General features: G+C 45.4%; 1 protein-coding gene across 1 annotated transcript in view; it reads right to left on the minus strand.

The window, feature by feature from the left end:
• The window catches only part of GAB3 (GRB2 associated binding protein 3), a 70,831-nt gene that overhangs the window by 40,805 nt on the left and 6,412 nt on the right, over nt 1-23,614 (minus strand). The window contains exon 3 of the mRNA XM_024768926.1: nt 1,703-2,139. Coding sequence (XP_024624694.1) covers nt 1,703-2,139 — 437 coding nt within the window. The remainder of the gene's footprint in view (nt 1-1,702; nt 2,140-23,614) is intronic.

The following is a 23,614-nucleotide window of genomic DNA, read 5'->3' on the forward strand; positions in this document are numbered from 1 at the left end:
GACTTACATAAGCATTTGTGCACATATGCAGACATGCATATGTAGATATATGTCTATGTCTATATAGATACCTACTCTTCCACCTACTGTGTGCCTGGAACCGTTCTAACTCTGCCCTCACAGCGTTAATGATTGACTGTTAGTGATGTCTAAGAAAAGGAATGAAAGAAATAAAGAGTTGTGATGGCTGGAAAGCCCACATTCATAAACTCCCAATGAAAGGCCTGCTTCTATTCCCCTTTTGAACCAAGTTGGCAGGAATGCAGGATTCCTGAGTCAGAGTCGTCCAGAACTGCCTGGGATCAAGTCCAGGCTCTAGTATATAGCTGTCCTGACCTTGGGCAAGTTACCCGCTTGCTCCAAGCTTCCTTATCTGTAAAGTGCTTATGTTCATGCTACATATGCCACAGAATCGGTCTGGGGATGAGACGAGCTAATACAGGCTTGGTTCTCAGATGACCAGTTAGCCCCTACATCCTCGTCAAAACTGAGGGGGGCTACAGGGAACAGAAGAGGTCATGGGGGGTTCCGGCTTCCTCCAACTTCAGGCCAGAGCTTTCTGTTTTCTGCCTGGTGCCTTACTTGTTTCTGTTCCCCTTAGGATATTGGGACACACGTTATGTATCTATATTTTAGCATAACTCCCAGATGAGGAAACAAACAGAGGAGACACATAACATGACACAAAATTATGTATCTGGTGTGGGCAGAATGTATGGACTGGGGTGAAGAGTGAGCAGCGGTGTGACTGAGTAGCTTCACTTAGTAAGCTTCCCTGGGTCATGAAAAGAAAAGGACTTTGCTGGCAGGAAGCACACACACCCTCACGTCTGTCTAAAGAGAGATGCAACTCTGACTCTTCTGCGCCACCTAGCGTTAGAATGTGGGTATTTCAGTGGAAGATGATAAGCACCAGTAAGGACGGAAATGCTGAAGCAACTGTAGACCATGGGATTTAGGGGCAAGGTTCTGCCGGCTAGACTAAGAGACTAAAAGAAAGCAGACTCGAAGTCTCATAGTTTGAAGATCAGGGCATAGTGCCAGGGCCTCAAGAACAAAATCCATGAAGGAGAGTTCACTGTAACCCCAAGTGCTTTATACCCAGTACATTATATAGAAAGGGCAGTGTGTGTGTGTGTGTGTGTGTGTGTGTGTGTGTGCGCGCGCGCGCGCACGTGTGTGTGTAAAAGAGAGAGAGCAAGAGTGAGAGAAAAAGAGCCTCATGGGTCATTTGCTTCCACTGCCCAGAAATGGCTCACAGCAAACTTAGAGCTCATTTCCGTTGCAGAGACCTTGAGCCACTTGGAGATAAGAGGAAACGTTACCTGCCCACGACACGTAGCTTAGTTCTGTCTTTCTACCTTCTAGTACTGAACAACCCGGTAGGCAACAGAAAAGCTGGAGTTCCTAGAATTTTTTAAAGACAGCGATATTTGATATTTCTAGAAAAACCGGCAGCAGCAGCATGGGGAAAATCAGAGCTGTACAGGACGTCCCCACCCACGTTTTGCTTTCACTGCATGCGCTCCCTGTAGCTCACGAGAGCAAAGCCAAGGTGAGGCTTTGAAGCCACCGAAGTGGCCCGTCACGCTCCAGGGGCAGCGCACGTGGCTCGGCCGCCGGGTCCTTTCCGGAGCTCCTTGGCACAAGCGCAGCGGCCCCCGCCCGCCCTTAGCCTCAGGAGCCCCCTGTCCACTCTTACCTGCACTGTCATCCAGGTGGCTGAGGTTGCAGACCTGACTGATGCTGTGCACCCACACCTGCATTTCTTCCTCCGTCTTGGCCACCAGATAGAACGTGCGAGATGCAGTCTTGACAACGAACACGAAATGGTTCTGGAATTCCTTACGAACGAAGCCCGGGCCCGCGTGCTTCCAGACGGCGCACTCGCTGAGGTCGATGGTGCGGATGGGCTTGCGGGCGCGCTGGCTGCGGTAGTACTCCAGGACGTCGCGGTCGCCGCTCAGGCGGCCCCGCCGCAGCACGAACCAGCGCCTGCGCCAGGCCTGCGGGGAGGCAAGAGGACACGGCTTCTCAGACTCCGCCGGCCGGACGAGGACACTGCCCACCGTAACAGTGAGGTGCGAGGCCCAGCCGGCGGCGTTGTCTGAAAGGACCCACGCAGCCTCTTCAAGTCGCCTTTCACCAGTGATTTTAATGATCGGTCATCACTGGGTAGCGTAGTGATGGGACTCACACCCCCAGGTCGATGAGAGCTATGCAGTCATCACAAGTGATGCAGCAAAGGCGTGCAGTACAAATTTATGTGTGCCCATGCTTTTTTTAAAAAACAACAACAATAATGCAGAACAAGAAGGAAGCTTTCTTATCACTGTCTACCTCAGGCCAAAAGCCAGTATCATACACTCCAATCAGTGCCATCTAACGTGGTCATTTGACTTGTAGAGAATTGCTCAACAAGAAAAGAAGAATAGTGTACATTGGAGAGGAAAGAGGGTTACCATTAGCTGAAGTTGATGTGATTGTCTTTCTGTAAAATCCCCAAAATGAAGATTAAAATACAAGTACAATTCTCAGAGAATTAAGTAACGTGCTGGTTCTGTTTCCTATGTGACAGACTGTTTTCTAAGGGCTTTACCACAACCTATTTCATCTCCAAAACTATCCCATGGGACAGGTAACTATTTTTATGTCCATTTTATGTATGAAAACATTGAGGTTCAGAGAAATTCATGAGCCCAAGGTCACACAGCTAAGAAGCTGTACGAATAGATTTGAACTCAAGTGAGGGTGGAAGGTTCACTAAATATGAAGTAAAAAAAATAGAGGGGACTGTGGGCAATTCTTTAGAGATGTCTGACTGTAAAGGGGGAGAGCTCTGGGGTCCAGGGATTTTTTTGTAAAGATGGAAGACACTTCTGCATCCACCCCCCTAGGTCAGCCCGTCATAAGGGCTGGGGGCCGGGGCGTGGGGCAGGCACTGTCTGGCCTAAAGGATCCTCTGTTCCCTGCGGAGAAGCACCGTAACAATAGGAGAGAGCTGCCTTTAGTGCTGCAGGATATGGGAGAGCCAGACCTTGAGGTCAGATGGTCTGGCAAAGCTTACCATGACCAAAGAAGAGAAGAGAATGATGCTCTGCGCGCCACTGCAGCTTCAGGTGTGCCTGACATGTTTGTATGCCCACCAGCTTTCATCCAGAGGCCGGGAGAAAAGGGAAAGGGCACCGTGTGCAGTGTTGGGGCTGGGAGATCTGAGGCAGCAGACCATCTGATGAGGCCATGAAGAGGGAGAGGGGGCTCTCACACCTGACCTGCAATCATGGCTCAGAATTGAAAGCTGCTTTGAGGCCATGGCAAGAGGCAGCATCAGAAGGGTGGCGGTCACCCCACATGGGGTTGGGACAGAGAGGAGGAAACCGTGCCTTCAATAATGGTGTAAAGCTCTAAGGAGAGATCTGGCCACTTGGAAGAGGGACAAAGCAGTGTAATTAAGTCCTTGTTTTTAAGAAAAGAGAAATAACAGCATGTTTGTAGGCTCCTGGGAGTGATGGACGAGGGAGAGAAGCATTAATCATTCAATAAATTCCTGTCACAAAAACATGGTACTGGATGGGGTGGAAGGAGCTCCCGCATCACCGTCAGGATGAGAGAACGCCCTGGGGTGCCCGGGGTACCCCAAACTTTCCAAAGGCCACTTTGGTAGGGAAATGTGAAGAGGAACTTTGTTGTACTTCCCAAAAATGATTCTAAAAGAGGAAGTCAAATTGGATGCTGAAACAAGTTTCAAGTTAACTGCTCTTAGTTTTATAGAAACACATTTCTTATCCTTTAATAACAGTGTTGGTGGGCAGGGGGGGAGGGGTCCACAATGCATCCTGCCAGATGGTGGAGATGGGGAAGGGGGTTAGAACTGGTCCCTGAAAGAGCTCACCATGTAGCTGGGATGCCGAGAGGCATGGAAATATGAAATGGATAGATTTCAACCCCGGGTAAGGAGCGCCCTGGTAGGAGAAGAATGACACAGACATTCATTCAGCAATTATCTGTTGGCACCCTAATATGCTAGCCACTGGTCAACAAGCCACGGGCCCTGCCACTCAGTCTCGTGGGCAGCAGGGGAAGTGGGCACATGGATAAACAGACAACTGCAGTCAGCGAGATCAGTGCTACAATAAGGGAGAGCCAAAATGCTACGGGCATACACAAGAGACATCCTCTGGGATGACGTGGTAGCCAAGCTGACACTGAAGAAGGGCCAAGGAAGCAGCAGCATCTAGCACAGTCTGCATGCGAAACTCGCCAGCACGCCCTCCCTCAGGTTTTGGAGGTTCCTTAAAAAACTACAAATAGAACTACCATACGACCCAGCAATCCCACTACTGGGCATATACCCTGAGAAAAGCATAATTCAAAAAGAGTAGAAAAGAAAAGCAGAAATAACGTGTTCTTGGAGCTCTTTGCTAAGTAGGTGAAACCACGCTTCTGGGCTTCTGGAAGTGAGAGACATGTGACAAAGACCCTTGAAAGCAAGCAGCCAGCACCAAAGCGAAGCTCTTCGTAGTGACACTGTTCCACAAGGAAGTTATCAAAAGGACTCAGGAGCCAACCTGAAGATACTCCCACTGGTCGAAGATGGAACAATTCGAGCTTTAATAAATATAATCATTACGGTGGCTTGAAATCCATCAGATATGTTTAAATCTGGGAGTTCATCATGATATTAAAAGAGAAAAAAGAATTTGTCATCCTCAGAGGCTGTGATGGAACCACTTCATTATCTTTTCATAAATGTATTCTGCTTAACAAAGGAAAACCAATGATAGAATTAGAATCTCGCCATTCTGCTGTCCACAGTGAAATCATAGGTAGAGGTGTTCAGCCTCAACAGTTGCTAACTTATGAAGAGGAACCAGCAGACGTGAAAGTTCCACCCGCAAAGCCAGACAGTGGGAAATTCTGTGATCAAAGGCCCAGGTTCTTCAACAGATAAATGACAAGAAAAAGAAAGGACAGAGGTGATCTATGGAGTAAATGAGTCTTAAAAGATGTATGAGAAATTTTCTGTGGGATTATTTTTTATTGAAGTATAGTTGATTTCCAGGGTTGTGTTAGTTTCAGGTGTACAGCACAGCAATTCAGTTATACATATATTCTTTTTCAGATTCTTTTCCATCATAGGTTATTATGAGATAGATACTGAATATAGTTCCCTGTGCTATACGGTAGGTCCTTGTTGGTTATTTTATATATAATAGTGTGTGTATGTTAATCCCAAACTCCTAATTTATCCCTCCCCCATCCCCTTTGGTGACTATAAGTTTCTCTTCTATGTCTGTGAGTCTGTATCTGTTTTGTAAATAAGCTCATCTGTATCGCTTTTTTAGATTCCACATAGAAGTGATATCATACCGTATTTGTCTTTCTCTGTCTGACTGACTTCACCCAGTATGATCATCTCTAGGTCCATCCCTGTTGCTGCAGGTGGCATTATTTCACTCTTTTTTATGGCTGAGTGACATTCCACTGTATTATAGTGTCTAGGGGATGCTCTTTTGAGTGATAAAAACATTTAAAAACGCAAAGAAGAGATTTCTCTGGATAGGACATGTTCATGCTGCATTCACTATGGGCCAGGCACTGAGCACGGCGGGACCCAGGGGCTGCTGGCTCTTCCAGCTGGGGAGATGTTCACATTTCACAAGGGCAGGATTGCGGGATTCCACAGCAAAACACTGTCAGTTTGCCCTGGGCAAATCGCTTCTCCCACTGCACACCGATGGGCCCTGAGGGCTCTTCTAGCTCTGACCATAGAAAGATGTTTCCCATAAGCCTTTTCAGCCAGCCCACCAGTATCAACTCCAGCAACAAAACCCTGCAACATCCTGTAACCTTGTGGAAAGGTGTTTGTGCTCATTTCTCAAATATGAAGAAGGTATAACTGAACTCCTCTAGGAAGGTGTGTTGAGATCCCAGGCCTGTTGCTGATTCTGTGTTTACAAACACCTCCTGGTTGGTTCCTTGCAAGGCTGAGGTGGCTGCTGTGCAATGGCGGGCTTCCCATCCAGGGGAGAGGGACTGAGACTTGAATCTGAGTTTCCCTGTTATGGACTGAAGTGTTTCCCCCCCCACCCCCAAACTTCCTATGTTGAAGTCCTAACCCTCAATACCTCAGAAGGTAACCTGATTTGGAGACAGGATCTTTACAGAGGTATCAAGTTAAAATAAGGTCACTAGGGTGGGGGCCCTAATGTAATATGACTGGCAGAGTTGCCAAGACAGATCAGCATTCTGGATGGCTGAGGCAGCTGGAATTCGTAGGGAAAGGCACCAAAGAGGAGGGTGCTGAAAAGAGGGTAAAGAAAGAGCTGCAGAAAGCTACCTGGGAATTCCCTCACGGGACTTCGGCTGAATACTAACACCCACATGTGTTGGGTGAAACCCCATGAGGTGAATCCAAAAACAACTCCTGGACACCCACAAAGTGAATGACTACCCGAGCTCACACAGGGCTGGGAGATATTCAGACCAGCTCAAGTGGAGAAACCTGAAACATTCAGTAGACACTCTAGAAAGGCCACACCTCAGAAGCTTTCAAGTTAGTGAATTACCTGACAAAGACAGCTCAACATTTTTTAAAGGAAGACAATGAAACCCAGACACTCAACAATATAATGTTTATGATGTAGAGCATTTTCCCCAAATTACCAGAAATGCAAAGAAGCACAAAAATGTGGTTCATAATCAGGAGAAAAATCATACAATAGACAGAGACCTAAAAATGACAGAGATGGGTTTCCCTAGTGGCACAGTGGTTGAGAGTCCGGCTGCCGATGCAGGGGACACGGTTTCGTGCCCCGGTCTGGGAAGATCCCACATGCTGCAGAGCGGCTGGGCCCGTGAGCCATGGCCGCTGAGCCTGCGCGTCCGGAGCCTGTGCTCCGCATTATAATGTATGACATTTAAAGGAAAATGTGATAACGAGGACAGAGATAGAAGATATAGACAAGAACAAAATGGAACTTGTGGAGGTAAATGTACAATATCTGAAATGAAAAATTCACTGGATGTGTAGAACAACACCTTAGGCATCGAAGAAGTGCTCAGTGAACCGGAAGTGCATTTTTAGCAGCTCCCGGGGGAGAAATGAACAGACTCCCCAGGGAGCTGCTAAAAATGCACATTCCTGGACCTCACATCCAGAAAGGCTTACTCACCAGGTCTGGCTTGGGGCCCAGGAATGTGCATTTTTAACAAGCATCTCTACAGATCGTGATGCATAGAAGCAGTGCCCTTTCTAAAGGTACCTGACTGGCCAAGGATGCAAAGGGAGTTCAAGATGGACCATTTCAACACTGAATTCCTATCCTTTTATGGGTTGTGAACCCCTTAGAAAACATGATGAAATTCATGGACCTTCTCTCATCACAAACATGTGTGCAGGGACTTCGCTGGTGGTCCAGTGGTTAAGACTTCACACTCCCAACGGAGGGGGCCCAGGTTCGATCCCTGGTCAGGGAACTAGATCCCACATGCATGCCGCAACTAAGACCCAGTGCAGCCAAAATAAAATTAATTAATTAAAAAAAAGAAACGTGTGCACGCATGTGCATACACACACACACACACACACACACACACACTGTTCTGGATGGCTTTCCCTTATTGAACTTCACACACTCTCCCTCATGGCCTCACCCAGTATCATTTCTCTTAACAACCATCTATTTTCTGATGATTTACAAAATTATGTTTCCAGCCTAGATCTTTCCCAGAAACTTCAGACTCATGCCTAAGGTCCAGCTTCGAGACTATGCTCATACTTGTTGAGTGAACTAATTCCACATGACTTCACAGTGCCCTGGACCTAGGTTTAAAACACAACTCTTGAGAAATATGACTAGCTTTGTGGGTTCATAACGAACCTCATCACCAGGATTTACTCATCACATATTTACGTGCTAGGAACTGGGGATGTGATGGGGAACCAGACAGACAAGTTCTTGAAGCTGGACATAAGGCAGTCAGGCAAGGCTTGGTCCAAGCCTTTTAGCTCAAACACAGTAAATGCTCCATCCACACACTGAGTACACTGGGGTGTCAGCTACACATTTCTTTTTCTTAATTAATTTATTTTATTTATTTTTGGCTGCGTTGCATCTTCATTGCTGCGCACCGGCTTTCTCTAGTTGCGTCGAGCGGGGCCTACTCTTTGTTGCGGTGCGCGGGCTTCTCAGTGCGGTGGCTTCTCTTGTTGCAGAGCACGGGCTCTAGGCTTGCGGGCTTCCGTAGTTGTGGCACATGGGCTGAGGAGTTGTGGTTCGCGGGCTCTAGAGCGCAGGCTCCGTAGTTGTGGCGCACGGGCTTAGTTGCTCCGTGGTATGTGGGATCTTCCTGGACCAGGGATTGAACCCATGTCCCCTGCGTTGGCAGGCAGATTCTTAACCAGTGCGCGACCAGGGAAGCCCTAGCTACACATTTCTAAGATGAGCCTTTGTCAGTTCATAACACAGGCTATTGAGGCTGCAGATTACCGTGGACAAAGGTTCAAAGTTTGAGCACTTTATTCCTACACTCAGTTCTATTTGCACAATAAACCTGGCTGGGTTAAACAAGTTTCACTTCTTGGGCTCCAGAATTCACTCCGATAAAAGTGAAGTGCCCTGTCTGGATTGTGTCCATCGTCGAAAGACACTGAAGTGAACTGAGAAACGTCCTGCAAGTCTCTGAGGCTGGAAAGAGACACCTCTTAAACTGCTCTTCTGGCCAGAGTGATTACTGTCCCTTTGTTTCAGCGGAATCGGCCCCCTGACCCCTCTGCAGCGGTGAAATCCCAAAGCTATGAAATCATTTCCAACTCGGGCTGAGGGAGTGAAACCTCCATCGAGCTGCACTTGGAACTGCGGGTTTTGATCCTTCAATATTACTGTCACCTGAGCCAGGGCAGTTTTCGACTCAACCTGCCCAAGGAACTGTGCAGGCCTCTTCCCCCTTGGACCTGTGGATGTGCTCCGTGCTGTCCTGACTTCTGAGCTGTTCTTGCAGGGGCCTTTTCTGTCAGGCTGCAGGAGGAACTTTAGAAACCAAGACCTGGCCAGTGAACATCAGCTGGTCTCCAGCTCGCCCTGGGACTCTAGCCTGTGCCCATCTAGCCTGTGTGCTCTGTGAGGGCAGGACTGGGGGGAGGGCTGGCTGGAAAAGCTTAACAGGAGGAATCCTCATGTTGGAACAGATCTGTATATTGACTGCAGTGGTGGCCACAGGAATCTACACGTGCAATGAAACTGCACTGAGACACACAGACACAGGCACATACAACAGGTGAAACCTACAGCAGCTCCTGTTTGTTTACAAACTCCTGGGGATCTAGTTAAGTTTCTAAATAAGTTTACAAAAAGATGCTCAATCCAAAAGAACTCAAGAAAGTACAGAAAAGGAAACCTACAGGAAGTGGGGAGCACATCAAAAGTACAAGTAAGATGCTCGATTTCAATCTAAATGCATCAATCATTACATCCAGTGGAAACGGACTCAGTACTCTGGCACAAAGATGTTCATGGAATGGGTTGCATGCAGGGGATGCCGAGATGAGCATTACCAGGCCCTGCTCGCAGGATGCACATGACGGTCTCGAGGGCCATGTGCTATGACAGAATATACCACGTGGACGAATTTGTGGATGCCGGGAAGGTTAGAGTGACAGAGGATGAAGCTAAAGAGGGGGTAGTGGCCAAATGGTGGAAGACACAGCGGGCCTGAGGGAGGGGAGGGGTCGAAGCTGAATCAGAGGCTGCTTTATGACCTGGCAGGTACTATTATTGTGTCATGTCCCCCAAATGGAACAACTTGTATTTATAATCTTGTGAAGTGGTCAAGGCAGCTAATTTTCCAGAAAAAGAAGCTGGTCCTCAGAGAGATGGAGTGTTAGCTTTCCGCAGACTGTCCTGTCTCATGGAACTGTCAAAGCTGTTTCCCCGATCTAGCTCCAAAGTGGAATCTTTCTGTCCCCTCACACACAAACATTCTTCGCTGGAGTCCAGAAGACACGGAGGGAAAGAGGCAAGAGGACTGAAGCCTGGCTCTTGTCTCATTGACTGACTTTTCATTTCCTTTTACATCTTTCTTCATCCCCCATCTTCTGACTGGAACACATTCCCCCCCACTGTGTTTTTCTTCTCCTTGTGCTGCTATTAACATACTTGGTAAATGTCAGTGCCTGTTCAGAAAACCTTCTGACTGGAACACATTCCCCCCCACTGTGTTTTTCTTCTCCTTGTGCTGCTATTAACGGACACTTGGTAAATGTTAGTGAGTGTTTAGAAAACCTAACAACTCCATCACGGACTGCCATTTGTAAGGCCCCCAGGAATCTTGGATGTGGTCCCAGAACACGAGATGAAAGAAAGCGTTTGGTAACAACTTGGAGGTTTATAGTAACTCCCCAAGACCCGCTCCTTTAAGCTCAGCTCCCATTTTCTTCCCAGTGGTGTCACCTTGAAAACACTCAGGAAGTTTGGGGTGTGGTTATGTGTTGCAAAAGGCGAACATCATTGAAAAAACAAAGAAACAAAGTGAAACAAAGTCCTGGTTAATGTTCTATTTTCTGCTGTGCTTTACTCAAGGGGGCCCCTTCTCTCCGCCTTCCACTTCCTCGCCAAGGGGGACCACAAAAGCCAGGGGACCCGAGGGCGGTGGGTCGGGAATTTCCAGGAGCCGGGATTGCTGGTGACCCTTCAGCCTGATGGCCTGTAACCTTCTGCCTGCCACCACATAGAGCCGGGACTTGTCGCAGGCGTGGAATAGCTTCCTGTGATTGTCCTGGAGACGGCCTGGCCCACGGGTTCCGCTTCCAGGCCTTGTCAAGAGAGGCAGACAAGTCCTGGATCTCTGCGATGCGGAAGGAGGAACCCTGAGGAGGACTGTTCGGCAGAGATAAGTGTGCCACTCTACGTGATGTGGACTTGACTTTCCTCGTGTACTGAGACCTAAGCGCCACTCAATGTCCTCGGTGGTTTCTCATCATTTCTGAACTGGACACTTACAAATGAAATAATATGACCCTCACACCCAAGGGTGTCCCCTTGGGACGTTCCTTTGCCACTGCTCAAGCTGAGCACACAGGGGTGAGGGCTCCTGGGACCATCTCCGAAGGAGTCCATGAACCATGAGGTGACGCCGATCCCTTGAAATGCACGATAGTAATAATAATAGGTAACACGCACGTCCCGGGAACTGGTCGAAGTGCTTTGGATGGATTAAATGAAATTATTTAACCTGCACACAGGTCCTTACAGCATTCTCTACACAGGAGGAAAGGCATGATGTGAACCAACTGGGATAGAATGAGAGTGTAGACTTGGTTACCAAGTCTAGGACAAAAGGTCTTGGAAAGGAGAAAATCTGGCCCTATCTTATACAAATGAGCTCACACTCCAGCAGGAGGCTCACCGCTTCTTTCTCCTGAAATATGTGAATTTGGAAGGCATTCAGAAAACCCGGTCTCTTGTGTTATTAGATGTAAGGTAGCTGAGGTTTAATGCTGAGAAAAATCTCTCTAAAATGTTCCCCCCGGTGCCTGGTGCCAAGAGCAAGCTCAGTCAATCTTGTTGAACAAATTAATGAATGTCTAGCTCATTCCACCTGTAATCCAAATAAATTCTGCCTGAATTAAATATTCACATTTAAATAAGGAAATGATAACAGGACTGAAAAAATAGAGGTGGGCATTGACCTAACACCGGCCTCTGGGAAGGCTTTCCAAAAACATGACACGACAGCCACACATTCATTCCTCAGAAGTGGAGCCGTCAGTGCTGTTAACACTCGTGCTACCCGTGACTCAGCTGCCGGAGGGCAGGAGGGACGGAAAGAGGAGACAGCGGGCAGGAGACGGGTCCCAGCTGGCAGGCAGCTAACGGCCCCAGAGTGATGGTTACGGGGCAGCTCATCAGCACGAAACACTGTTCTGGCTGCAGGAAGTTGCCAAAACCGCCTCCCAGCCTCTGGCCAGCACAAAACTGTGACTCAAGAGAAGCGGTTCCGCCGGGGAGCCCACAGGATGCCAGTGTTGACTTAAGCTCGAGTTTCGGCCTGGGAGAAGCTGAGCTCCCAGAGGGCACCTGCCGGCGGCAGACTCGTCCCCAGGTACCTAGAGAGGAAAAGAACAGCCTAGCTTTCAGCTTGGTTTCACGACTTGCTGGGCTCAAAGGACAGACATCTGTTAGAAGGAAGACCCCTTTATTGCTTACAGTTCAAGGCCAATTCCCTGGGCCTCCTCCCTGCTGACCCCAGTGCATTTCTGCATGCCGGGAACGCACGTGCCAATCAGGATGCAGAAACGTTTGCTGGGCGAAGTGATGAGCGCTGCCTGCTGCGTCTGGCTTTCGTCCTGTCCGCCTCACGGTCCCTCTCAGCTCCTAAAGCCTGAGGGTCTGGGTGGAGGAGAAGCCCACACCATTGTCCTCTCGTTCCTCAGTTAAGGATCTTTCACTGGCATCCTCCACAAATCTTTCTCCTATCTCGTCAAAGCTATACCCTTCCAGGAGGAGATGAGACGTCTAACCGATCTCAGGGCTCTCCATGACTTGGTTAGATTTTCCTGCTCTATTTTGGACTCTTTTCAATGAGTTTCACAGAGGGGAATTACATAAACATGTATTCAGAAATAAGTTACTTTCTTTCTCAGAAACCTCTTCGAAAGATCCAGCAGTCACATAGGCGAAAGCAAAAAGAGCACCTTGTTGTTTAAATGTGTATTTGTCTGGTGTCTCAGGAGGTTGTATATTATTTCTTATGTGTCACGTCCCTTTGTAGACCTTCTTCTATGCCCATTTTTCCATTGCAATGCCGATCCTTTCCCTAATGATTTACAAGGATTATTTCCTAGAAGTTAAGGATATAAACTCATTTGCCTTATAGGTTTATGTTGTTTTTGAAGGGCCAGTGCCTAAAATTGTGCTCAGCATGTGGGAGATGCTCAGTAAATATCTGCTGAAGGACTGAAGGAATGAATAAATGAATGAATGGAAGTGTTTTATTCTCATATAGCAAAAATCTATCTTTCCCTTTATAGTTTTTCTATCATGTTTAGAAAGGTTTTCCCCACCCCCAGATCAGATTGAGATCCTACAACATCTTCTTGTAGAAATTATATTTCATTGTCTTCCATTTAAACAACGCATCTGGAATTCGTTTGTCATGTCTCTATGAAGTGAGATTGATCTGTAGTTTTATGAATTTGCTATCAGGATTCCTGAAGAAGCTTGCATCTTTTTCTGTGCCTAAATAGTTTAAAGAGTGTGAGAGTGATCTGTTCTTTCAAGTTCAAAAGATCTCAAATATTAAAACATTCTGAGTCAAGCATCTGTCTCGGAGGTAATTTCACTTCTTTCATATTTACCTCATAACATTGACCAAAATAACATTTTAGGGTGTAAGACTGTGAAGTGTGTACTTCTTTCCAGCAAGGCCATGTGAGAGTTCTCCTTTGGTGTGAAAATTTCGGTGGAGTTAAATTACAGTTTAAACTTCAGTTTAATTTCTAGTTGCACCATGCTCAGGGCTCAAGACCCCAAACCACAGATTTCTCGTCAGCACTAAAAGCCACAGTGTAACAGACTTGCTTCTTGTGAAATAGGAACTGGTGGTGATAAACCGAAACAACCACGGAAAAGGAGGCCTGGGAGGGGACAGCAAAGCAGCCCACGAGGGGACCTAGCTGGCGTGCTGGTATAAAGCAGGCTCAGTTCTCATGTGGAAAGAAGGCAAAGTAAGCACAGCGGGATGCATCGTGAGGCTCTACCTGGAGGGAGACAGACAAGAAAATAGGGTGCTCCATTGCAGAAGGAACGCGACTTTGGTCCCTGGCAGGATACAACAGGTGTGGAGGCCCGCCGGCCAGGGCTGCCCAGCATGCCTTGGGGCTTGGCTACACAGGGCCTCTGGGCTCATCCAGCCTGACACAAGATAATAAAGAAGTATTTTCCTACATTTTCTTTTAATCTTTTATGTTGAATTATTCCATGCATATAATTGCGAGAAGCCAAACAACTCACAAAAACTATAAAGGAACCAATTTCCAGATTTGCTTACAAAAGATAAAAAATATCTGCGTGGCAAGAGACCCCCTGAACAAAGTTGAGATGATGAATTTGTAGGCAGCTACAACTGGATAAACAAAATACATAAAGAGCTTCTGTGAAAACGCTCCGATAAATGTAAATGACCTGACCACCTGGAGGATGACACTTCCACACTCTGAGATTTGGAAGCCCCTGGAAGGAGCAGATTTAGGGAGACTACATTGCCCTGAGGCCTCCGCTCTCTCTTGTTGCTGCGAGTGTGCTTTTATTTTGGAGAATGATAAACTTTACCCTTCATTTCACTCAGACTTGTAAATGAGATGAGGGAAATGGAACTCAAAGAATCACAACAAAGTACCTTTGGATGGAGATTTACTTTCTTCCTTTCTGATTTTTAGCCATTATACATAGTGATGTTAACATCCATGAACATACATCCTTGTGCAAAGGTTTGAAAATTTTGTGCTAATCTGATGGGCAAAGGTATCACATTGTTAATTAGCAATTTTTGGTTATATGACTTGGGGCCATTAGTTTCTTCTTCTATGAAATGCTTATTTTCTCTCAGAAAATGAAAACATATGAGTGTTGACTGTTACAATCTAGAGGCAGGTGGGTCCATAGACAGGGGGGTGGTAGCAGCTACCAGCTTCCAATGAAAAAAGAACAAGATGCCACAATGGCTTTCTTTCTCCACTCTGGCTCTAGGTTCTGAACAGGTGGGAACTTACATCCTGAGAAGGACCTGAGGAAAGGTGGGAACTTATTTCCTTCCCTGTCAGGCCCAAATCTGGAGGTGGGTGTCACTTGATTCCTGGTGACCTTACACTGCAAATCAATAAAATGCTTCCCTCTCCTTTGCTTTCAGCTACCCAAAGATCATGACAGATTGGCTGAAGGACAAATTGCAAACAAAAAGGTGAAATTTACCAGTAAGAAAAGCAAGGTCCAGTCCCCGGGCCTCAACAAAGCAAAACATCGACAGCACAAGCAGAGACTGGAGGAAAGAGATCTCAGCAAGAGCACAGAGGAAAACGCAGTTCTCTCGACAGGAAGCCAGGCGGGTGTGAGTCAGCGGTGGGGTGGCCGCCAGCCCCGAGCCAGGGGGACCCCCAGCCTCCAGGCGGGGAGGGGGCAGCTGGCTCCGCTCGGCCTGGCGCTCTGATCCCAGGAGCGCACTCAGTCCTGGTAGCAGCTCGGAGGAGGTGGATGGATGGCCTGAGAACCTGGAAGGAATGGCGGCATCGACCGGCCACCCTCACACCGGACGCCAGCGGGGCTCCCAGGTGAACAGAGCGAGGTGTGTTCCGTGTAATCTCAAGAGGTAACAACACCGGGCTGGATTCTCCCAGTCGGAGCTGTCACACGATTCTTTGGGAATTGTGTTTATGTAACCGGTTTCCTGTTGCTGGAACTGTCCGGATAACAAGTGATCGCTCAAAAACGTGGCCAGTATGTAACGAGATGACCACTGACACCCTTTCCAATCACTGAAGTTTACGGAACTGCACTGCGATCAGGCTTACAGACCACCCTGCTCAACGGCCCCTGTCTCTCTCAGACGTTTTAATCAAGCAGTCGAGAAGCCCCAGTGGTTATTTCTCTAAAATCATTCTCATATTCTTCCTTTTTGCTGCCCTCCCATTAATACCCTTTGTTTTCCAGTCTCCCTCACAGCTGGAATACAGACTCCGATGGTCTCTCCTGCCAGATCGTAAAGCAAAAGGATGACAAGCTCCAAGACTTAAATTCTTGGCTCGAAGCACGGTTGGAAAACTAGGCTTTCTATGATAGTGCTAAGACTCTCTTCTAGCTTACGTGCGCAGGCTGAGGTCACCCACAACGACCCTGGGCTTAACACTGCAAGTTGCTGACTTATTCCACCGGGTCTTATAAGTGAAACAAAGGGCACGCTTCGAAAAGACTGGACCTGGAGGGTTGGAACGGGGACATTTGATGGCGTTTGGCTGAATCTGAGCCCCACTGGGAGGACCACCAAGGAGTCAGACTCCTCGGGAAGGAAGGTTTCGATCACCTCACCAGGCCAACAATGCTGATCAGCTAAGGCATTGTCTTTCCCCTTTCTTTTCCCTACTGTTTTCTGTAGGATGGGTTGGTGGCAGTGAACTCGAGCTAAGTGGCATCGTTCAGCCTGTCAGGCACCCGCAGTAGTGATAGCAGGTTTCTCACCAGAACTAGTTCTGAGTTGTGGTTTGGGGTGTTTTTTCCTGGCTGTTTAACCTCAAAGCTGGTTCTCCAGCCCTCTCACCATTTCTGTCAGAGACCCAATATCATCCTGATCAGCTCTTTTTCTGCTTAAATCAGTCAGGATCAGCTTCTGTTGCTTGCAAATTAAAACCCTGACTAGTACAACATCTACAAAGAGTGTGTGGTCAGTCCAAGTTTCCTCATCTCTAAAACACGCCAAAACTGAATGAAGAAATAACAAATACAAAAGGAGAAATTAAAGTTAGAAAAATTAAAAAGTAGGACTTATTAATAATCAAAAAACGGGTTCACTGCCAAAACAAAAATCAATAAAACAGAAAACCAACTAACCTAACCAACAGGGGAAAAAGGAACAGAGCACAAATTCACAATGGCAAGGAAGCAATACCTGAGAAGAGTAAAGACAATTTAAAAAATCATAAAAGCATTTCATAAAATTATATGTGATGAATTTGATGGCCTGGATGAAACAGACACTTTTCCAGGAAAAGTATAATTTATAAAACTGACTCAGGGAGAGACAGACTAAACAGACCAATTTCCATAAAAGAAATAGAGTTGACAAAGATCTAAGCACACACAAAAAAGCAACAGATACAGTTTAGAGGGGAATTCTGCCAAAATTTTAAAGGGCTGTTAATTCCAACTCTACTTAAAATATTCTAGAATATGGCAAACTTCCAAATTTTTATATGACCCAAGTATAACATTTATGCCAAAATCTGCTAAAGATTGTACAGAAATAAATAAAGCCAAATTTAAAGCCAAAGACCAATCTCACTTATGAATGTTGATGCAAATATCCAATATAAAATATTAGTATGAATAATCCAACAACACAATGAAAAATACACCTTGTCCAACTGGGGCTTATTCCAGAAATGTAAAGGTGGTCTAATATTAGATAATCTATTAATAGAATTCATTGCTTTGCCAGATTTAATGAAAAAGTCATATGACCATCACTAGAAATGCTGAAAAACTTCTTAATAAAATTCAACAATGACTTCTGATTTAAAAAAAACTCAGTAATACAGGAATTGTAGAATATTTCACTAACATAAAGAAAATATATTCTCCTAGCCCCAAAGTCAATATTTTTCTTTCTTTTTTTTTAAGGTATTTAAAAAGAAAATTGTTTTAAGATTTTTTAAAAAAATTATTCTTCGGCTGTGTTGGGTCTTTGTTGCTGCACGTGGGCTTTCTCTTTAGTTGTGGAGAGCGGGGGCTACTCTTTGTTGCGGTGCACGGGCTTCTCATTGTGGTGGCTTCTCTTGTTGTGGAGCCTGGGCTCTAGGTGCGCGGGCTTCAGTAGTTGTGGCTCGCGGGCTCAGTAGCTGTGGCTCGTGGGTTCTACAGCACAGGCTCAGTAGTTGTGGTGCACGGGCTTCATTGCTCTGCGGCATGTGGGATCTTCCCAGACCACAGCTCGAACCCGCGTCCCCTGCATTGGCAGGCGGATTCTTAACCACTGCACCATCAGGGAAGCCCTCTTTCTTTTTTTAAAGAGCAGCTTTTTTTTTAAAGTATAATTGGCACACAAAGAACTGTACATAACTAATGTGTACAATTTGATGAGTTTGACATATGTAGACACCTGTGAAATCATCACCACAGTCAAAGTAGTAGACATATCCATCACCTCCCAAAGTCTTCCTGTGTTCCTTTGTGTGTGTGTCAATGTGTGTGCAGTAAGAACACATACATGACATCTACCCCTCTAACAACTTTTAAGTGCATAATATAGTATTGTTGGCTGTTGGCTTTATGCTGTACAGCAGATCTCTAGAAATAATTTATCTTGTATAACTGAAACTTTATACCAATACAGGCCAGCAATTCCACTGGTGGGTATATGCTCAAAAGAATTGAAATCAGGATCTCAAAGAGATATCTGTCCTCCCATGTTCATCCATCAGAACATTGTTTACAAAGCCAAGACATGGAAACAATCTGTTGGATGAATGCATAAAGAAAATGTGGTATGTCCATACAATGGAATATTATTAAGCCTTAAAAAAGGCAATCCTGCCATTTGTGACATATGGATAAACCTGGAGGACATTATGTTAAGTGAGATAAGCCAGACAAAAATGGACAAATACTGCATGATTCCACTTATATGAGGTCCCTAGAACAGTCAAACTCATAGAAGCAGAGAACTGGATGGTGGTCACTGGGGGACGGGGGAGAAGGAAATGGGGATTTGTTGTTCAATTGGTATAAACTTCTAATATTTTTCTTAACAGGAAAACATTGAAGGCATGCCTATGAAAGTCAAGATCAAAATAAGCTTGCCCATTGTCAATACTACTGTTTCACATTGGGGTGTTAACCAACACATTTGGACAAGAGGAAAAAAATCAAGATACATAAGAATTGAAAAAGGAAGTGGTAAAACTCTTTCTATTTTGGGGACTTCCCTGGTGGTCCAGTGGCTAAGCTCCAAGCTCCTGATGCACGGGGCCCAGGTTCCATCCCCAGTCGGAGAACTAGATCCTGCATGCCACAACTAAGACCTGGCGCAGGCAAATAAATTAAAAAAAAAAAAAAACTCTTTCTTTTTTGGATGACATGAAATCCCCAAAGAAGACTCAACTGAAAAACTACTACAAAAAGTAAGAGAATTCAAAGGTAAGAGGATAGAATGTTAATATGTTGGAATTATATTGGACCCAATTTTGTGCATCTTGGCGCCACCTGCCTTCCAGGCCCAGCTGCTCACTCAGTGGGGAGCCATGGCCTCTGCTGAGAGACCCTCCCACCCTTCCCAGGCCCGAGCCAGTGAACCCTCAAATACTCCAGTTCCTTCCACCACTTCTGGATTCAGATGAGACACCAGGCCAAAAAACACTGGCTTTCCCAGTGGCTGCCCCAAAAGGCACTGAGAGACAGGAGCCGTAAGGGAACTGGCAGATACATTTATCTCCCTTCTTTGTTGCAAAAGACGGTTTCAAGGTGAATCGGTTCTACAGAGCCTGTCCAAATCCATCCAAATATCCCAACCAGTGGCTGTGTTTTCTCACGAAGCTATGGCCAACTCAGTAACACACGAATTTGCACATTCTTTCCTTTCTTCCTTTTTCCCATCACTCTCACTGCACTGAGATTACAACCCCAACAAAGCCTTGGCAAAGAAGCCTTGGCGCAAGTTCTGTTTTCTAAGGAATTCAGGTGAAGACAGAAACCAACAGCCCTGTGACTACAAACAAACAAACAAACAAAAAACCCCAAACAGGCATAAGCCTAATAAGAATTGTGTAAAGACCAATGTGAAAAAAACATAAAAGCTGACTTGGATAGAAAGGCTCCACACCATAATGTCAGTTCTAAGTTAATTTAAAAATCTAACTTAACTCTCCTCCCCAGTAATAACAGGTTTTGTTTTGAAATTAAGCAAGCCGATTCTCAAGTTCATGTGGGAAAATTAAATCAAAACTAGCCAAACTAAACTCTAAAAACTCTTAAAACTCTGTAACTCTAAAAACTCCAAAAAAAGAACAATAAAGGGGGACTAGCCATATCACTAGTCAAATCAACTGTAAAACCTCTATAATGAAAACAGCTTAATAATGGCACATGAATTGACAGAGGGAGCAATGGAAGTTGAACCAGAAACTGAAACAAAAATAAATGTGGTATTTGTCTTTCTCTTTCTGACTTACTCCACTCTGTAGTAAAATAAATAAATAAATGTGGGAATTTCATATATAATAAGGAAGGACAGTATCTCAAATCAGTGGGGATACAGATGAACTTTTTAATAAGTAGTGCAGGCAAAACTGTACAGCCATTTGGAAAAAAATAAAGTCGGATCCATTCCTTACATCTGCACCAGGATAAACTCCAAATGGATCCCAAATCTCAATGCAAAAAACAAAACAAAACACACAGTCCAGGGCTCTTTTCTGCTGCCATCCAGCTGCCTGCCCCAGACTCAGCACCCAAGTGCCCTAAGCGCTGAGTAGGTGACCTCCCTGGGGAAGAATGGCCGTGGGCCTTGCCTGAAGGGCGAGAAATGTGCCAAGTCGCTGCCCTGATGGGGCCACACCCAAAGGCAACCACCCCCGCAGTGCAGCCACACTGGAGTCCCAAGCCTTTGGTGGGATGGAGCTGAGGGTCACACTTTCAAGTCAACCCAGGTTTTGGAGACCCCATCCCCGGCCACGTGCAGGCACTTGGGTCTCCCCTGTAGACCCCCATGCCCTCAATAAACCTGAACACTCAGGGAAGAAAATGAATAAAACAAAACAAGGGGCTTCCCTCGTGGCACAGAGGTTAAGAATCCGCCTGCCAATGCAGGGGACACGGGTTTGAGCCCTGATCTGGGAAGATCCCACATGCCGTGGAGCAACTATGCCCGTGTGCCACTACTACTGAGCCTGCGTGCCACAACTACTGAAGCCTGTGTTCTAGAGCCCGTGCTCCGAACAAGAGAAGCCACCACAGTGAGAAGCCTGTGCACCGCAACAAAGGGTAGCCCCCGCTCACTGCAACTAGAGAAAGCCCACGCGCAGCAACGAAGACCCAACGCTGCCAAAAAATAGATAAATAAAATAAATTAATTAAAAACAAACAAACAAAACCATACAAGCACCAGAAGAAACCACAGGTGAATTCCTTTAAAACCAGGGAGGGGGAAAAGGCCTTCCTAAATCTGACTGAGAATCCAGAAGCTGTAAAAGAAAATACTGACACATTCTACTACATACATTTTTTCCCTTTGTGCACACACACACACACACACACACACACACACACACACACACACACACCAGAGTCAAAATACAAGTGACAAACTGGGGAAACGTATACAAATCTCTTCTCACAAAGGACTTATCACCCCTCAGAAACTGCGACTAAAAAGACCAACATGTCAAGAAATGTTCAACCTCCCTCCGAATAAAAGAACTGCAAATTGAAACGACGCAGAAATACCATTTCTCACCTATCAGATGGCAAAAATCCCCAAGTTGAACAACACATGCTGGAAGGAATGCAAAATGGAACATTCGTTAATGTCTACTATATGTATAGATTCATAGCCCCAGCAATCCCAGCTCTGGGAATCATACAGATATACCTGCACAAGTACAAAATGTCACATATACCATGCGACTAGTTGTGGCAATGGATGCAAAATCAAAAGAGCGGAAACAACTCAGGTGTCCAAAATAGGGAACTGGTTGAATAAACATGCTACAGCCACACAGCAGGACATTGTACAGCTGTCAAAAAATAGTGAAGATCTCTGGTCACTGACATGGGCAGAATTCTAGAACAAAATTTTTTTTTGAGAATTTTCAAGATCTACTCTCTTAGCAACTTTCATATATACAATTCGGTGTTACTAGCTATAGTCGAGATGCTGTATATTATATCCTTAGGACTTATTTATTTTATAACTGCAAGCCTGGACCTTTGGACCACCTTCTTCCATTTCACCCCCCAACCGCCATCCCCCACCAATCTTTCCTCTGTATCTTTGAGTTCCTGTTCAACTTTTTTGTTTTTTAAGATTTTACATAAAAGTGAGATCACATGGCATTTGTCTTTTTCCCTGTCTGACTTACTTCACTTAGCATAATGCCCTCAAGTTCCATCCATGTTGCTGCAAAGGGCAAGATGTCATTCTTTCTTATGGCTGAGTAATATCCCACTGTATGTATATGTATGCACCACATCTTTTTTTTTTTTTTTTTTTTTTTTTGGGGTCACCGGGCACAACCACTGCGCCACCAGGGAAGCCCTGTACCACATCTTTATCCATTCATCTGTTGATGGGCACTTAGGTTGCTTCCACACCCACCTTGAATATTGTAAATAATGCTGCAATGAACATGGGGGTGCAGATATCTTTTCAAGTTAGTGTTTTCGTTTTCCTTGGATAAATATCCAGAAGTGGAACTGGTTGATCACATGGTAGTTCTATTTTTAATTTGGGGGGGAATCTCCATACTGTTCTCCGTAGTGGCTGCACCAATTTACATTCTCACCCGCAGTGCAGGAGGCTTCCCTTTTCTCCACACCCTCTCCAGCATCTGTTATTTGTGGCCTTCGTGATGGTGGCCATTCTCACGGGGGTGAGGGGACATCTCACTGCAGTTTTGATTTGCTTTTCCCTGATGATTAGTGATGTTGAGCATCTTCTCATGTGCTTGTTGACTGTATGTCTTCTTCTTTTTTTTTTTATTGGAGTATGATTGCTTTACAATTTTGTGTTATCTTCTGCTGTACAGCAAAGTGAATCAGCTATATGTATACATATGTCCCCTCTTTTTTAGATTTACTTCCCATTTAGGTCACCACAGATCTCTGAGTAGAGCTCCCTGTGCTTGTCTGTATGTCTTCTTAAATGAACAGACTAAGATATAGAATGGGATACTGTGTAAGAAAGTGGGGCATAAGAAGCTATGTACAGGGCTTCCCTGGTGGCGCAGCGGTTGAGAGTCCGCCTGCTGATGCAGGGGACATGGGTTTGTGCCCCAGTCCGGGAAGATCCCACATGCCGCGGAGTGGCTGGGCCCGTGAGCCGTGGCCGCTGAGCCTGCGTGTCCGGAGCCTGTGCTCTGCAACGGGAGAGGCCACAGCAGTGAGAGGCCCACGTACCGCAGATAAAATTTAAAAATTTAAAAAAGAAGCTATGTACATATGTCCTCGTATTTATAGAAAGAAATACTGGAAGTGTGAAGGAAAAAACTAAGAAAAATGGTTACTTGAAGGCTAAGGGCAATTAAGATGGATGAAGACAGAGGTGAGGGTGAGATTTTTCATTTTTGAATCATGTAAGTGTGATACTTATTCAATAACAGTTTAAAAGCTGAGATAAAAGCAGAAGAAGCAACTGAACAAAATTGCCCCAAAATAGACCCATGAAAGGATTTAAGACTTAGGTTGCAATTAAAATCATGCTGTACAAACATAAATACAAATGTCCTTTATATATGAAAAGACGCCCAACCTCACTCATAAAGAAATTCAGTTAAAATAAAATACCATTTATCAACTATTGACTTTACAAAGATCAAAACGTTTGATAATACACTATATTTGGGGCATTGCAGAGAGACAAGCACTTTGATATCTATTGGCATTTTACATTCACATACACTTTGACTAAGAAATTCCACTTCTAAGCATTTTTTTACAAGCAGAATTAATTGCATATGACTACACAGACCAATGTACAAAGATATTCATGGCAGCATTGTTTATAGTAGCATGGGACTGGACACAAGAAAAGGTCTATCATAGTAGCTCCATACAGTGAAATATTATGAAGTTGTTAAAGATAATGAGAAAGATCTCTATGTGCTGATATGGAACAATCCCCAAAATATACTAAG

Source organism: Neophocaena asiaeorientalis, unplaced genomic scaffold, assembly GCF_003031525.2.
Source record: "Neophocaena asiaeorientalis asiaeorientalis breed wild unplaced genomic scaffold, Neophocaena_asiaeorientalis_V1.1 scaffold811, whole genome shotgun sequence".
Classification (NCBI taxonomy): Eukaryota; Metazoa; Chordata; class Mammalia; order Artiodactyla; family Phocoenidae; genus Neophocaena; species Neophocaena asiaeorientalis.